Source organism: Mugil cephalus, chromosome 22 (assembly GCF_022458985.1).
Source record: "Mugil cephalus isolate CIBA_MC_2020 chromosome 22, CIBA_Mcephalus_1.1, whole genome shotgun sequence".
Classification (NCBI taxonomy): domain Eukaryota; kingdom Metazoa; phylum Chordata; class Actinopteri; order Mugiliformes; family Mugilidae; genus Mugil; species Mugil cephalus.
In genome coordinates, this window is record NC_061791.1 from 17,941,471 (window position 1) to 17,959,342 (window position 17,872).

Sequence of the window (17,872 nt, forward strand, 5' to 3'; positions counted from 1 at the left end):
GCCTGCAAAATCTGCCAGACTCAATTGCATTTTCATTTAATTAATACTGTGCTCTCCTCTACCCCGACCAGTTACAAAGAAATGTTAGATTATACTACTGTCATGGGGGCCGTTGACATGGCAACTTGTAGCCATCATGAGGTCACACACTGTTTTTATTGCGTCAACTAACAAACTAAAACACAATTGACCCGAGTACCTTCCATTAACATGGAGGAGGAGAATGCTCCAGCCAGTCACCAGGGGGAGCTCTACTTGCTTTGGCTTCACTTTAGAGGAGCTGTTCCATCGTCCATCTACTGATTCACCAATAATTTACTTTTGATTATGTATCCTTATATTTTTATGTGTCCAAATGTCTTTGTTTAATCCCCATTCACGACGTTTTTTGGAGTTCAGTTTCAGCCGTTTCAGGTTATCTTTTCTATTCCATTCCTGTTCCTGTTAACACAGATGGAAGTGTTAGGCCTTAAAACGTCAAAGTTCATATCTGGTCTAAATAAAAATCAGCTGGTTATCACATGTCGTTTTACCAGAAAACTTGCCGTACAGGGATGTAATAATATTTCTGGACCGTGGAGAAGAATAAGTGTGAAATCTTGCTTGACGTACCGCAATAACTAAACGTGATGAATTGGTTGTCATGCCTTGCCATCACAGATACAGTATCTTCTGCTTCCCATTATAGCCTTGTGACCAGAAGGTCATGGGTCCAGGTTCACACCAGCACCTTTTCAGCCTTTTCAGACATCTAAATCTCATTCTTTCTGCACAACAAAAAATAAAAACACCACTCAAATAAAGTCAGTAAAATAACGCTACACTCTCATTATCTGCTGTGCACTTGTAGCAATCTAGAAATGTCAATCCACAAGTGTGAGGGAGGGTTTTGCTGTAAAACATTTTGCATGGTTAGTCAATTTTTCTTGATGAAAAGCCTTGGCAGCGTGTGCAGACTGAATAGATTATGCAATGCAATGATAAATCACCCACTGATTTATGCAAACGATGACATTTAGAGTTGAGGGCTAAATGAGCCAAATAGAGGTGGATCATCTCAGGTATTTTGCATCCTGAGGGTTAATGTTGCCATTAAACTGCCATCAGTCATCAAGAGGAAGAATTCACTGTACAAGACGGTCATGGTGTCAGAGAAAGAGCTGAAGAGACCACACTGTAAAAAGCTGTCCTATTAGCTGGATTGCACTTTACACAATAATATTATGCATAGAGCAATGGTGTACTGAATGCGTGCAGTATGTTCCCTTAACAGAATTTAGTTTGCTTCTGAAGGAGATGTAAATGAGATGTGAGCCACTTTGTGAAGTTTTGCTAAATCCATTTCACGCTACTAAACCCTCACTTTAGTAGTGTTAGTGCGAGAGTTGCCCACATCTCTTTATAAATTCTGAAGATATATCCAGAGTATATTAATGGTGCGATAAACTTGATTTTAACGTGGACCATTGGCAAAAATGCCAATATTCTTGTGCTTATTCACATTAGCATAGACGGAAAAACCTTTGTGCTCACTTCTTGTTGTTGGATTTGTGGTGTGCTGTGATTATTTGGCATACATGTAGGCTACAATTTGCTATGTATTTTGAACTGACCGGTGCTGACCTTTGTGGACCTGACAGTCTCTGCTGACCACTGTTTCAACTGAAACATGGGCAAAAACCTAGGTGGTGTACTTTAATAAGGGTTGTGTCTTTGAAATGCAAAAGGTGTACAGTAAAGAACTGATCATGCGAGAGCAGAAAGACACACACACACAAGAAAATGTGTGCTTGGTAAAATATGAGCAGCCTAACCTGGAACTCTTACCCTGTAACAATACCACCTGAATAGCAATTTGCTGCTAGCAACTTTGGTGAATGTGCCTAAGGTATCACACAGTGCAAGACATTTTTTTTGTCTCATATTGTGCATATACTTCAAGGAAACACACAGATTTTTGAGATAATATGTGGCTGAAGCTACTACGCTAACATGTTCATGTTTAGTGGTTTCCAGCATGTTGGCTAAGAACAACAAATCCTGTTAGCAATGTCTCAAGTTTTGAACACAATTTGAAGTTTTGTCCTTGTTACTTTTCTTTCCTTTTCAGGCAATTAATCTTCTTTAGACCACTGGCAATTGTGTGACAGTTTGCACCAAAGTAGGAAGAATGACTTAAGGTGCTAGCATTGCCAAAAAATGAATACCCTGTCTGGGTCAGTTTTGTTTCAAAGTCACAGGTGGTTTCGTCTTTTAGGTGAAATCAAATAACAAACAATTGTTTCAGTCAAATCAGTTTAATTGATCAAATTAAAGGCGGGTCATCTTTGACATTAACATTGCCAATAATTACATAATCAAATTTGCTCACACTCATGTAACCAACGAGAAGGAAGTCTTATGATAGTGATGAGGTTGAAAGTATCAGGTCATGTTTAAATTACTAGCTTGGGGATCTCTCATGAAGCTCATCAGACCATAATGAAAGGGAAGGATACGGAGAACATGTGAGGCATAACAGAGGATAAAGAGAGGCTGTTTGGAAGTAGCACAATTGTAGCAGGCAGGATGTAGGTGATAAAGAGGGTCAGTGTGTCTTAGAGAAATGTGAGGCCTGTGTCAGGAAGGATCAGGAAGGAAGGACTTTCTCTTCTTCCCAGGGGATTGGAGGACCTGAGTGGCCAGGGGTCAGGACCGACTGGGAGAGTTAAGTCCAAACCACGACTCCTACCCATCTGTGCCAACCAATCATATTAATTTTGCTGAAACAGTTATAATGGTGTGACACTACTGAAAATCACCCTTTTCTGGGACGTTGGCCAAGGTTAACTGAACAGATAAGGACCATGCGCATGAATTTCTGTATTCCAAAACACATTTGATTAAACAGCTTTAATTGACAGCAAGAAGTCATTATAGTGGTCTTTCCAGAAGAATTAACGAACACGCTGACACCATCAAAGCTACAATGAACAAGGTTAGAAGCATTTAGCACCGCTCTTTAAAACCATTGTTGCTGTTTGATAAATTTGCAGCTGTCCTAATATACTCCATTTGTATGCTTAATTGCGTTTTGTTGGTGCATAGCATTACTTATTCTAATTGATGCACACATAAAAATGATGAACAGCTAAGAACCCTATTTGTTTTGAAGTACGTGGGCTCTTTAGCCGATGATAGATGAGGCTGGTGGTTCCTGCTTGCTCAGATATTAATTTTCTGTCTTCTGAAACAAAGATGAAAGTGCAAAGCCATTGAACGCTAAGGTTTTACATGCTCCTTGAAGAACGCCTGATTGGCAGTAGAGATGGCCATCAGTGATTTTGTCTGTGATCATTTACATTCTTAGTCGCTGTTCTGAAGGTGACCGCCCTGGAGGAGACAACTGATAAAACATCTCCCGAGCGGGGTTTAAAAAATCCCATTTAGTGTCCAGTCTGGACAGCTCACATATTGATAAAACAGGATTATTGATGGTTATGGAAGGATTTTGTCAGACTAAGCTTCCTTTTATAGTTCTTTGCTGGCCATGAATTAAACTTCAGTCAGGAGGCACAGTCTCCCCAGAAGCGGAAGGTGCAGTTACAAGCTGTTCACCAGACTGGATATGGGGGTGGACAGATACATATTTGACATGAATAATTCTTCCATGAGCTATTATACACAGCTTTTCACCTCCAGGATGCTCTGTAGATGCCACTCATCCTGATGAGCTGTCTGCTTTGAGACGGTTTCCAACTAAAGATACTACAGGCGCTGAACAAACAGAGGGTGAGAGCAGCCAGCCTTCAGTTAAGTTGATGTATGGATGGAGACACAGGGTGTGTCGGATCAAAGGCTGGTTTTACTGGTGCACTCAGCTACAGAAGATTGTAAATTTGAAGCACTACTGCACCACTGAGGAGCCAAGTTGGAATGCAAGTGATCACAAAGAAGCATCCTTTACAACTTAATTTATAATAAATAAACTATCAAAGTCTAAATCTAAATCTGTCAATGTGAAATCATCTCAAAAAGGTATTGTTTGAAGGTGATGTAGTTTGACCCCAAAAAGGAAACAGTGCCTATTTTATTGTGCGCGTTCTTCAGAAAACTTTTTCCACAGTCAAAAGCAGCCTCTGAGTCTATCTCTCTTTCACACAGACCTTGATGCTGGTTTACGTCCACCTATTCTGCCTCCATACCTCTCCAGATGAATGGTGAGAGGTGCAAAAGCTTGACAGCTGCGCCTTAATCAAATTTTGAAAAGGTGCTAATGTTAAGGTTTTGAATTAGAATGAAGGGCCAAGTTCACTTCTCTGTGATATATATGCTAGCGTTTCCAAATGAAGAAGAACACGCGGACTAAGAAAGATTAAACGTCTCATTCTGTGGCATCACTTTTCATCCTTCTTCCTCTATTAGTTCACATAATTAGAAACATGATGAGGCCACAGTATTTTTAAGAAAGCAAGATTTGGGTGCGAATTCTAATTAAAAAATCAGTGCCAACATGGCATTTTTATTCAATCAGGCTGCTAACAAGCTGGATGAGAACTAAAACTGCAGTTGCTGGCTGTAAAAAACAACAGTGATGAGATGAAAGATGGTAAGATGGTCTATTGAGCTGGGAGGAGCTGAAGAGTCAAATGACAAGGCTCTGAGTGTTAATCATTTTCAACTGATTACAGGCATTAATGCAACCCATTATTAATATAACATTTTAATTAGAAGATGTCTTGTTCTTGCAGGAATCATTTCACACCACTATAAATATATACATGACAGCTTGTAGCTTGTGTTGTTTGGTTTGTGGCTTGGTTGGTCATTTTCTGGCTGGTTTGTCCATTGGTCGGTTGGCTGGTTGGTTGGTTTATTGAATGGTTGGCTGGTTGGTTGGTTGGTTGGTTGTGATAGTTTGCATGTGTGATGATTTATGTGGAAGTATGAAATATTTTGTTTAAACCCGGTTGTGGTTGGTTGGAAGATGAAGGGTAGTTGGTGGTCATTTCCTCTAAAATCAAGTGATGATTTATGAAGAACAGAAAAAAACGTGGGTCAGTCTGAAACATGTCCTCACTTGATATCCCTCTGTAGTGACCCGCAATTAGTGTGTCTGGGGTGGAACATATACAGCAGTGAATCTCATCACAGAGTAATGTCTGTCAGCCTCCCCCTGCTGTCTTGGTTTGGGTTTGGTGCCAGATGAGATTGATAACTGTCTAAATAAAGACGGATTGACTGGGCTCTGAGCACTGAGAGCACTGAGCACCCACTACAGACTGAGTCATCCGTCCTCTAAAACACTGCAATCGATCTTTCCCTGTCGCAAGTACAGTTACTGTCGGTGTAAAAGATAGAGGACACTGCGTTAGGGGTGCACGGGTCAAATTGTCACATCCAGGTTGGCTACCAGCTGTCTCTGGGCTTTTCTGAGAAATGACTCACCGTTTAACTCCTTGATGAGGACAGAGATGTTCATGTCAAATCAGATCCACGAGAGAAAAGGTTTGATACCTTTAAGTCTGTGGAGGAATGTCACCCTAAGGTGTCAGGAAGTTCAATGTTTACCCAATAAAAGCACTGGTCAGTCTACAATCACAAGTCATGATGACCCTGGTGAAGGCCAAACATGTGGGTCTAACAAAGTTGTTCCTTGCACTACAAGTGTTGCTGGAGTCTTGACCTATCTGCAATCTAATCTAATCTGATTTACATAAAAGAGCTGATTCACTGCCGGATTTTATTACTTTCTTTGACAGAAGTAGAGTGTAGGATAGCTGGGCTCAGGGGAGTCACCTTCCCATCAATGTTGGCATACTCTACCTATTCAGCTAGGCCATAGCTCCATATAAAGGTAGAGCATTTCCCTCTTTATGTGTGTCATTTAACGTGCAGAGCCAATGCAATTTTTAAAATCTTTTTCACCCTGTATCTCACTATGTGTTCACTAGCCTGCAGTGTTCTTATTCAGTTTGAGCATTTCTTATTTCTCTGCCCCTCTACTTCAGTTAAGCAAGTGGTTCTCAAACTGTTCACTGAGAGACATGGTGCACATAAAAATGGGGCAATAATGGTAAAAGGGGCTATGAATGAATCAAATTCTCATGGACACCACAAACTAGTAAGACTGCTTCCATGCCAGCAGGGCTATCAGTCTATTAATCCCACATTGCTTTGGAATGAATTTTAAGATGTAAAGTTATGATCTGCAAGGAAACACTTGCTGAAAATGAAAGAAAAGAAACAGCGGAAATATGTCTGGGACTTTAGTCACTGTCAAAGTCACGGGGGTGTATTTTTTGCATCTGAGCAGTCAGCTTTCTAACTTGTTCAAGAAGCTCCTCTAAACGCTTCTAAAGCGACTGAATCGAATGCTCACACTGGAAGATGGCGTGAAAACCCTGCCATGAGAGTGACCACATCACACCTCCTCTCCACTCTCTCTCAAAGTTGCTTTCGTTTATATCCCTGCAATCTCACTCAGTGAAAGTCTCTCCTCAAAGGTATCGCACTACTCTTGCCTACTTTCACAGCTGATTCACCTGACAAATGGGGGATGTCAGCCACTTTACTTGATCAGTACTTTGTTTGGGGAGCATTGAGGCCTTAAGAGATGAAGATGCAGCATTACAAAAGTCCATTCATACCATGCATCAACTTCAGATGTGGGGAATCAGATCAAAAGAAGACCAGCGGTGAAGTACCTGTGTGAACACAACCAGGACACACCCGGGATTAAGGATGCATTTGTTCAGATTCCTTTGGTAGTGTGAACATACAGTGCGTCCTGGGTCACATTAAGCCCCTTTCGCATCAATGTCAACCAGGGTCGAATGACCTGGCAATCAACCTGGAATTTCCTTTATTGGCTTGGCCCGGCCTCGATGTAAACAGGACTGCCGTGTTAACCCGAATTTAAACCATGACGTTGATGTACGTTCGGATTTTGTCACTGGATGGCCTGTCAGACTGTATCATTATAGAAGCTCCAGGGCTGTGAGCAGCTCAAAAAAAGAGCAAAGTTTTGGTCTACTCCCATAAGCGAGCGATCTCTAAAGGACATGCATTTTTTTCAGTCAAACAAATCAAATGTGTTGTTACACGATTGTTAATGGAAGCGCATAGGTGAAATGTATGTGCGACTGTGTTTATATACAGCTTGTATAGTGATAGCCCACAGTTTTTTTTATGGTAGTGCATTAGCAAGGTTGTGAGATCCACAAGCTGCTCTGTATCCATGGAGAAGATGAGATTTTGGGCACTGTGCAAGACACAGTGATTTATTCAAATATCAGCAGCCTTTTTAAAGATTGGGGGTTTGGCCATGGCCCATTCTTCAGGTCATCAACAAACTGAAAGCGTTAAAAAACATACACCATGCTGCCCATTGTTTACCTCGCAGTGTACTGTACTTAAACGTGTAATGATGACGTTGTCGATGCGATGTCGCATGAGAGGTAGGAAAAAACAGGTACACAGCTCTCACAGCAGGAGGACAGACCCGGGACTGCTGGCGCCGTGAAAGCACACCAAAGGGGGATCGACCCCGTATTTTTGATGTGAAAGTATTAGACACCTCCTACTCATAGATTCAGTAAAAATACACAACCACTATTATAAATGATCACATGAAAAGAGTAAAACGTAGAAAAAAAACGAGACTGGACCCAAAGAGGTGGCTGAAGACGCATGTAGAGATGCATTGTCAGGTGTCAATACACGTACCTAAAGCTGATCATGTGTGATCAGACTACCCAGAATGGAAGTTAATGCAAGGTCTGAACAAGGTTCAACGCACAATTTATGTGGGTCCACAATTTTACCTACACAGAGCTTAACGCTGTAGCTGACGTGCACCTGCCCAGAAATATAACAATGCTGTGGTGATGCAAGAGCTGCGATTGGTCCACTTGGTAGCAGCGTATTTCTACTAAGTAGTAGTTTCGTCTGCTCCTCCATCTCCATGATTTTCTGCTAAAGTTTCAGTCGCCATTGTTGAAAGGGAATCAGGAAGTGGAAAGTGGACCGACTGGACTGAGTGCACAAGTAGAAAAGTCTCACACCGGCGGAGGGTTCGTGCACATACGGTCTGTAGGGGATAGGGTGTGTAGGCCAGCGCAGTGCTATAAATTAGGCTTAAGAGAAGAGGTGATTATAGATTGGTAAAGAATGTAGTCAGATTCAATGGAACCCTTTACTACCCTTTGCTATTTTCTTGGGCTATGTAACACCTCTGTTTTCAATGTACCCAACAAGTCTGAGCAGCCCAGCTTGACTGGCAGGACCTACACGTCTCTGGAGAAATCTGTTTCCAATTAGGTTGCGTATGAAGCATCTATTGTTTTTCTGAAAGCCCCAGAGAGCTGCTTGAGGATTCACGAGCAGTCTGCAAGCTACTGCCAGACTTCCCAGAACCCCCGCCTGACTCAGGTCTCCACATTAATACACTGCTAATAGCCCAGAGGGTGGCTGGTTGACTGATGAGAAAGGGTGTTAGTTGGATTGGGATGGAGTGGGGTGGGGTGAGTGGAGTATGTTTTCACTGGCCCCCTCTAGTCTTGTCTGGGTCAGAGCAACTCTGCTGGAAACTAGTGGAGGGTACATGTTGCCTCGAAGCTTCCCCACTTGAATTTATCAAGCTAGCGCTGCGTCCTGATCGACCTTGTTAAAAATGAACGGTCTAGACACAAACAGGGGGCGCATTGTTAAACACGACACATTCCCACACCCCAGCTGAAATATATTAATCATAGCTTCCCTCTTCTATAATAAAGCAGCACAGGCTGACGCATGCCTGGCATAACAAGATCTTTTTTTCTTTTTAGACGTCCTGCTGCGCTTGTTCGATGCAGACCTACGGAATCATCTAGAGAACGCATCTGATTCTTTCAGCTAGCGGGGGTAAAATATCCATAAACATGAATAATCTATATCTTCTGCCCCTGACTTTGATCACATGAGCGGCAAGAAAATCCATTTGAAAAGTTGTGAAGATCGCCAGGATGCTCCTTAACGCGTTCAAAGAGAAACGGGAAATCTATCCGTTCTACTGCGCACGACTTTGTATTTGGACCTCGCACGAGGCCTGTCAGTGCCCCCTCTGCTTTTGATCCTCTAACTGCCTCTTCTGGCTCCCACGGAAGACATACCCGGTGACATTTAGCTGTGAAGCTACGTCTTTATTTCCATGACGCCATGAGAATAGCTGGGCTGGTGATGGTAAAACGATGCTCATTGCCACAGACCTCCATAGACGTGTCATCCCGTTCTCCTCTTCTTCTCACATTTTGAATAGCGTCGACTTTTTTGATCAGTACGATCATTTATGATTGTTGTCTTTTACTGTGTGAATTAACACTGTATTCCCCGAATCTGACGTTACTATGATGCTTGTCCTACAGAACTAATGAATTATTAATGTAGTTAGTGTAGTTACTATATTACTAGAATATTTCATAAAATGATTTCTGTTCAAAGGCCAATTTCCCTTTTTCTATACAATACATGCACACTTTCCTTCGTCAATGTGAAGATTTACGACAAAGGTTTTCATGGGATTTCCTAATTTTTTCGCAAAGACTTCAGGAAATTTCACCCTGACCCTGAATATTTTTTTTCTTCCCATTTAATTTTCGGACTTTCTGACTTCCCATTCCAATCTACCAAGAGAAATTAAATTAAATTAGCGCAGCATCCCGAGAGCGTTCCGTTTAAAATATATAGTTCCATGTGTATTTTAGACGTTTGGCTGAAGCGCAGGTCTACATTTGACACTGATGCATTTTATATCTTGAGAAAATTCTTTCAAGGCTCCTTTCCCACCAAACAGGGAGTCGGCAGCAGCTCTCATGGGGAGACACCAACTACTCGGCGTGATGGAGGTGGGCGTTAAGTGTGACATCTGCGCTGAAAAGCATGTTTTCCAAAACACTGAGGTCAAGAGAAAAGGATGAGCATCGCCCCGCCGTGTTGTCATGGAGACCATCCGAGAACAGAGATTCTCTGTAGATATCTGGGGCCTACTTCAGTCAAACGGAGGGAGGGTGAACACTTCTACGGCTCGTTTCAATCACAACCCGCTTGTCCTCCCTGGCTCAATATTCACACTTCATCTCGCTGCATTCAGAGCTCACGCGGTGGATGTATTTTTCTCCCCCCATTCAATCCAGTAATGCCTGCTGCTGCGCCCACGTGGGTAAGAGGATGGCCACTTTGTCAGCTTCAACAGAAAAACCCAGAAATGAGATGTTTTTCAAATCAAGGATATTTATTTTGACACGCTCGGCCCATAAGAGCCACAAATCAAAGGGTTTCACTCCAAAAAGACAATCTGTCCATGATTCAAATTCCCAGAGGCTTCTGCGAGAGAAGTAGATTAGAGTGGCGGATACGTCATTTTTCGAATGAAACTCTTACAAAGTTGTTTCAAAACTGAAATGGAGTAAAAAAAAAAAAAAAGAAGCAAATAATTACACATTATTACAATGCAGTAGAAAGAAGTTTGCATTAATGGCATGACAGAGAACCTCGTCAACCAGTGAATTTCAAGAGGCACATATTGGAATAGGAGAGAGCCACTGGCTACGTTCACGCGGCCGCGATACGCTGCTTGAATAATAATTGGAAGAGTTTCTTTTTTAGTAAGATGACTTCCTGCTGGATAATATCAGGTCGCTCCATCTGGATCTGATTCTTTTAGACCCTTTAAATGCAACATTTGGGAAAAGAGTGAATGAAGCCAAGCAGAAATGTTGTATTTAATCATGATGCACTGACCCTGCAAACTTCCAATGCGTTGCGTAGATGCACGTAAACTGCATGTGACCGGCGTGCAAAAATCCCAGTGTGGAATGTCAGAAACCCCACCCCGTGTACACGCCCACCCACCCAACGCAGGACAAACAAACAGAGGAAATGGATGCGACGCAACGTGGGGACTTGACGGGACGTATCAAGGATTTCTTGACTGGTTTCGAGTGTGTTGAGGAGGTGCTACTCCAAATAATGGCGATGTAACGGGAGAGTGTTCGCTAAACCGGCAGCACAGATGAAAAGTTTTTTTTTTCCTGGTGATAAAAAATGAGGCCCTTTTACAAGTATTGCTTAAAGGAGCTGTGCCAACTAGCTCTTCGGGGGAGGGGCTTAACTAAGGGTCATTTCTCCACCATTGGCCATTTATATTAACTTTTATTTATATTGACGCCACTGTTTACTTCACAAAATGTTGGTTTGAATTCATTTCTTAATTTACAATAATAATAATAAAGTGTTACAGTGATGGCCTCTAATTTCTTTGCTGGTCTACAAGTTTTTCTCCCAAAAAACACTGAGAGCTCATGGTAAGGGGATAGGACAACTGAAATTACAAAACACAAAAACTGACACAGAAACAACTTTTTGTACCTTTCAATAGAGATTGATATGATTTTCTATAAACAAAATACTCCCCCCCAGGAGAGGACCTGTGACTGATGCTTGGCTGGCGAAGACGACCACTTTGCAAACAGCAGCAAGTTCTCCTCAGCACTGTGGGTGGCGGCTGGTGATCCTGCTCCTCGTAGCGCGACCAGCGTCATCACATCCGAGCGCTTTGGTGCAAAAGACGCAGATTAGATTTGCTACAGAGAACAGTCTAAATTTAAGGAAAATAATGTCTTTTATGTGTACACAAAAACAAAAAAAAAACAGAAAGGAGGAAAAAAGTCAGGAGGAGAAAATAGATTTGTAAACCATCGTGTGGTTTCAGTTTCATCCAGTATGTGAAGCTGGGGAATGTGCTGGCCGCAGAGACTGAGCACCCACATCCCAACAAGGCTTAAGGGCGTGAGAACTTAGATGGCAGATGGTGGGGTTCCCAACACAGCCACCGCCAAGTTGTGAAAGTGTCTTTTCAGTCGCCCACGTCGCTGTCCTGGTCTCCTATGAGCCACAGGAAGTGGAAGCTGAGTGCCAGGAGGGCGGTGCCCAGCAGATCGCCCAGAGCGGTCAGGTAAGGGATGGAAAAACTGTCCGGGTCTTTGCCGCTGCGCCACATGGAGTGCACCATCCAGTCTGCTATGCACAGCAACAGCAGCACCTGCAAAAAGAAGAAGAGAGGAGGATTAGACTGTGGCTTATTTATATTATATAGATACAGAATTATTGATACAGAATGAAGCCTGTATGATTGCACTGGTACGTTCGGCAATAGAGGTCAGACAGCATGGTTCAGCATGGAGCGAAAAATCAATGCTCCATTTGAAACTATTTAAGCCAGAGCTCATAAATTAAAGGAACAGGTCATATTTTGGGTAAATAGGCGTCTTCATTGTAGTGAGAGAAGGGAGAAGGTGGAGGAAAAGCTATAGAGGTGGGGATTTGCTCTGGAAAGACGAGGAATGAAGTTTAGCTGAAGCAAGGCTGAATATATGTGTGTGAACAAAAGGGACCCAGTGGAACGATAAGGTTACAGGGAGAACAGGTGCAGAAGGGGCAGGACGTTAAGTTTCTAGGGTCAACCATAGACTGTATAAACATAGACAGTTCCCCAAAAGTAATGCAAAAGCAAGTAGAGCTCCCCCTGGTGACTGACTGCAGTATAGATCATAAGCTCCAGCCACTCCATGTTAGCGGATAAGACTTGCGCCAAACTAAAATACAAGTCAAATAAGCTTTTTTTTCAAAGGTTATTTCTGTCATGTTAGGTAGTTAAGGTAATGTTTATGTTTCAGTTTTTTGATACTATAGAAACAGGATCTGACACAATGGCGACTGCCAGTTACCATGCCATGAGAGTTGTGGGAAAAGAAATAAGTACAGTGTATAATCCAACATTTCCTTATAACTGGTGTTGTAAGTAAAGAAGAGAGCAGCATTAATTAAATGAAAACGCGAGTACGGAGAAAGTAGCTGGATCATCAATATGGCGGCTCCATTTGGCTCCAATCAAGGACTATACTGCACAGACTCACAAGAGGAAGTGGGGACATAATGTCCATACTTAAACAGCAACGGGGGAAAAGAGGTGAACAGAGGTAGCAGGGGTGAAGATGTTTTCTCTAGGCGTGACCAGTGTGATTGGGTCAGGAGTGAGTACATTAGAGGGACAGCTAGGGCCAGGCTGAGATGGTTTGGACGTGTTCTTAGTGAATATATTGATAGAAGGATGCTGAGGTTACAGCTGCCAGGCGGAAGGTCTAGACGAAGAACAAAGAGGAGGTTTATGAATGTAGTGAAGAAGGACATGGAGGTAGTTGGTGTGAGAGAAGAGGATTCAGAGGATAGGGTGAGATGGAAGCAGATGACTCGTTGTGCTGACCCTTGAAGGGAACAGCCCAAAGGAAAAGAAGACGAAGATATTTTCACTGTCTTGCAACAGACTATTCATAAGACACTTGGACACCTAAGACCAGTTATCTTAGCTTAGCACAAAGACTGGAAATGCTAATCGTCTTTATTTGCTGGGCAGCTGGGCTCTACAGTGAGAGCAGCAGATCATATCAGCTGCAGCTTATTAAAGGACATTTTATTGGAATCAAGCAGTGATGTTTCAGACTGTAGTCTGTCATCAGGTGTTTCTGCTCTTAGCCAAAGACTGAGACTTTACAACCATCGTATCAAGTACTCAAGCCGATCAACTTTACACATTTGCATCAGTATTTGGATCAAGTGCGACATCTGGGCAGTAGTGCTTTTTTTTCAGTTTTTCACAACAATTCCAAATAATCAGGTAAAAGAAAGGCTGAGCAAAGAAACGGCCGGCTGCATCTAATTTTTAACCAAAGACTAGGGAGAAAAGCAAGATAGAGAAAAGAAAAAGACTGCATTATCATGGCAAGGAGGTGTAAGTGCTTCAAAATGCCGTGCAGAATGCCATAAACACTTAAACTGTAGCGGAAACATAGAGGCGAAGGAGTAATGGACGGAGCAGCAGACCGGGAGACGAGTTAAGAGAGTGTTATTCATAATTCAAGTTTCCACGCATGGAGGGAACAGTGGCGAGAAAAAGAGAAGTCCATTAAAAGATAAGGATGAGTCTATAATTTAAGGGGAAATGAGATGTCCGGTGCTGGCAAACATTTTAAAAACAAGAGAAGCATTGCAGCCGCTGATCGATACCGACATGCCAAGAATAAAAGGAGAGGTGATGCTATCAAAAGAGAGCAGGAAGAATTGATGATGATCTTACATCATTTTTTGTGTTTAATTACACATTAAAGGGTTCTGATAACCTGTTGACGGCCCTGCTTGTCTAGGAATGTGAGGGAATACTGTAACGCCGTGAAACAATGTGGCCTCCTGCTGTCCTGTCTAATAATGTGAAGTCGTGACACGATGAAAGCGTCTCACAGGAAAACAACAACCTTTCAAGCATATTAATGAGTGTCAAAATGACAGTGTAGCCCATTTGGACATCCTCTCATTTACTGCAATTGCTTAATTTCATACTGCCACCTGCCTCAAAAATGTCAACTGCAATCAATCATTTACAGTCCTTCCACAGATCCCCATTGCGGATATTGAGAAACCTGAAGCCGAGGAGATAGATGTGTGAGAAAAGTTTCACGGTGTCTGTTCTTCAAGGGCCGAGATTCATCCAATTTCCAAAGTGTGGTGAAATGAAAGAGTCACATCAACCGAGTGCCCATCCATCACACAGCTTCTTTCACTGTCTCTGCATCTGGTTCCTTAATCATGTCTGGAGAGAGTGGAGGGAGACAGGCGGAGCGTCTACACAATAAAGCTGTTTGATCTCAGGAGACGGTCATGTTTGCCGGCATCTGCCTTTGTGTCAGTTTCTCCAATTACAGTACACTTACACCATCGGAAATAAACGCACAGCTGAAAATGGGAGTTGTTCAATTTACTGTGGCTGGTTTCTGCTCCTCTGGCTCTCCAGCAAACCATGTATGGAAGTACTCTTAGTTTCAAGCTCCAACATACAACGGAACGCACAATCAGTCAGTGCTTTGAAAACAAGAATCCTTTTATATGACAGTGCATGTCTGTTGGTGTTCTTATATGTACTAAACCTTTCTTACTTTTGTCCCCGGAAGACTCTTGTGAAAGTGTTCCAAGTCACATTCCATCTTGAAATAAGATAATCCTTAAAGATTGATGATCACCAATTGTTAATTAAGAGGTCAGCAGCATTCTTGAGATCACGCATCAATTATTAGCATAATTGATGTCATCAATCTCCACTTTAAGGCTACCGATTATCATTTGTGGTCAGTTTTCATTTACAGAGAGGTAGGAACTAAGCATGAAACTGTTCAAGCAACTTGAACAACTAAAGACTCCATATGGACCTGTAGCCTGAAGTCTACTTGAGATTCAGCTAACTTGGTTCAAACTGCTTATGATGAGACTTTCCTTGGGCTATTCTCAAACAGGTTAAGACTTGCATTGGACTTGTCTCAAACAACCTGAGATTTGCTTTGGGCTAGTCTCAAACAGCTCAAGGCTTGCTTTGGACTTGTTTCAAACAACTTGAGACTTGCCTTGGACCAGTCTCAAACAACTCAAGATTTGCTTTGGACTTGTCTCAAACAATTTGAAAGTTGCCTTAGACTTGTCTCAAACAGCTAAAGATTTGTTTTGGACTTGTCTCAAACAACTTGAGACTTGTCTTGGACCAGTCTCAAACAACTTTCCGACTTTCGACTCTTCTTGGACACACAACTGGCTATTGCATTTCCTGTTGCTGGTGAGACAATGACAAGATGCACTGTAATACATCCATTACCTTGATGGTTTGTCAGACAGGAAAGTCTATGCAGCTGTCTCTAATACATACATCGTTTTCTCTGAAATGTTCATTCAATATACATTTATTCTTCCGTCCCAATGACTGACAGATAAGCGGCATTTCTCTTTAAAAATCTACCTCTACCAGAGATGTGCATGCTATCACGATTCTGACTCATCAGAACCTAGACCCTACAAGACCCCTATCTATACCCTATAGTATCAGGCAGCAGCAGGTACTGTAAATTCAGAATTGGAGACAGTGTATATAGCATATTTCGCTACATCTGGTTGTCAATTGATGGCTTGCTCTTCTTTGGACCTACACCTACCACTGCTGCAACCAGTGCTGCCCAGGATCACCCTACAAGCCTTGAGGTGTCTGTGATGCACAGACCCAGCCGTCAGGCTGTTACAGCTTGTCCCGTTAAATTCACTCAAGTCATTCAAGTACCCATGTCTCCTCATCAGACACACTTAGCTAGGACAATCAAACATTCAAGTGGCATCTAACATATTCCATAGATGACATTCACATTCGCTCCAAGTGTGGTCAGTGGTCAATGTTTTGGCTCATCTAATTACATAGTCATCCGTTTTAACAAATTCCATCACAGTTTTAAGCTCCCTCTTCTGTTTACTCAGGTACTCAGGATACTCAACTTCTGTGAGCCTCAGATAAGTATTCAATACACACAACCCTCAATCCTGTGCTCAAACAAATCCTGCCTGAGAAGAGTACACTCTGTTTCATTTAACGTTTCTCTATTAGCTACTTCAGAACAGTTCAGTTATTTATCCTTCAGGTAAACATTAATTGATTTCCCTGAACCGCTTGAAATAACAAAGTGAAGTTCCTGTTTGGCACACTGTTATAAGTTACATCGAACAGTGGATTCAATATAACTTCGTCTACCACCTGACTATAAAAATAAGCTCAGGAAGGAGTTAAATACACAGAAACCAAATCATTTTGTTAAAGCATTATGTTTGTATTCAAGTTTGTTCAATGATTGCATTTAGGAGGGAACCAAAACTATTTTTCACTGCAGATCGAGGAGATGGAAGCACTAATTGTACTACAATTTTATTATAATTTTATTATAACAAGTTTACAGTATTCTGTTGTGTTTTCCACTGTTATTATAATATTGACCATTTTGTGACAGTTCAATGTTCCACTAGGAAACTTTTGGTTCTGACATTCATTCATGTGGATGTTACTTAGACATGTAGCACCCACCTAGACCAGACCAGACACCCTCACCCAATAGCAATGGCACACCTTGATGGCAGCAGACATCCCCAGCAGGATGCAGCCTGACACAGACACACACACACACAAAAATGGTTTTGAAACCACTTAAAAAAAAACATGGCCTCCAAAAAACTGGCCTCCAAATTCACTAGATCCCAAACTGATCAAGTATCTGTGGAATGATCCACAGAGGCCCCTCCCCTAAACCCATGGACACCCTCAGAAGACCCATGTCCATTCTCTGATGAGTCACAACTGTTTGAGAGACACAAGGGAGACCTACATAATATTAGGAAGGTGGTCATAATGTTATGACTGTATCCCTGGGAACAGAGCGTCGGTTTGGCCAATGCAAGGAAGTGGCGAGACCTTGTCCATATTTATACAGTCTATGGCTCAGACAGTCACATCTCCGGAAAAAGCCCAAGTCCCGAAAAAATGTAGAAATATAACAGACTTGTTGTTCTTCAGTGTGATGGGCTGATTTCACACCTGCGAGTGGTCTAATACCACCAGAGTGTTATGCTTGCTGCCGAGCTGAAGACCAGCTGAAATGTGTCTACCTATTGCCTGCAGTCAACCCATTTATTCACAGCAATCATTTTCTAATCTCGCGAAACACTGCCGCACAGCTTTTACTGAACACAGTGCGACACCTGAATATTTATTAGTTTAAATCAGTGATCCTAAGATGTATATAAAGCAGTACTATTGTACTTGACATTTTAGTGGGGGCAGGAAATTAGGAATGCTCTGTGCAACCGTGCAAGTCAAGTAGCATCTTCTAACGGAGAATGTTTGGTCTTACAGCCTTGTTATATTGCTTTTTTTCCCCCTTGAGGAGCACTGCGTGATTTGAGGACCAAAAGCTCAACTGACAGACACAAGATCAAGCAACATTCT

The 17,872-nt window shown here is 42.2% G+C and overlaps 1 protein-coding gene across 4 annotated transcripts in view; it reads right to left on the reverse strand.

The window, feature by feature from the left end:
• Window positions 1–10,228: 10,228 nt before the first annotated feature.
• slc41a2b (solute carrier family 41 member 2b) overlaps window positions 10,229–17,872 on the reverse strand; it is a 35,562-nt gene continuing 27,918 nt past the window's right edge. For all 4 annotated transcript variants that reach the window (XM_047575168.1, XM_047575164.1, XM_047575166.1 and 1 more), the window contains exon 11: window positions 10,229–12,058. In XM_047575168.1, coding sequence (XP_047431124.1) covers window positions 11,873–12,058 — 186 coding nt within the window. In that variant the 3' untranslated portion in view covers window positions 10,229–11,872. The remainder of the gene's footprint in view (window positions 12,059–17,872) is intronic.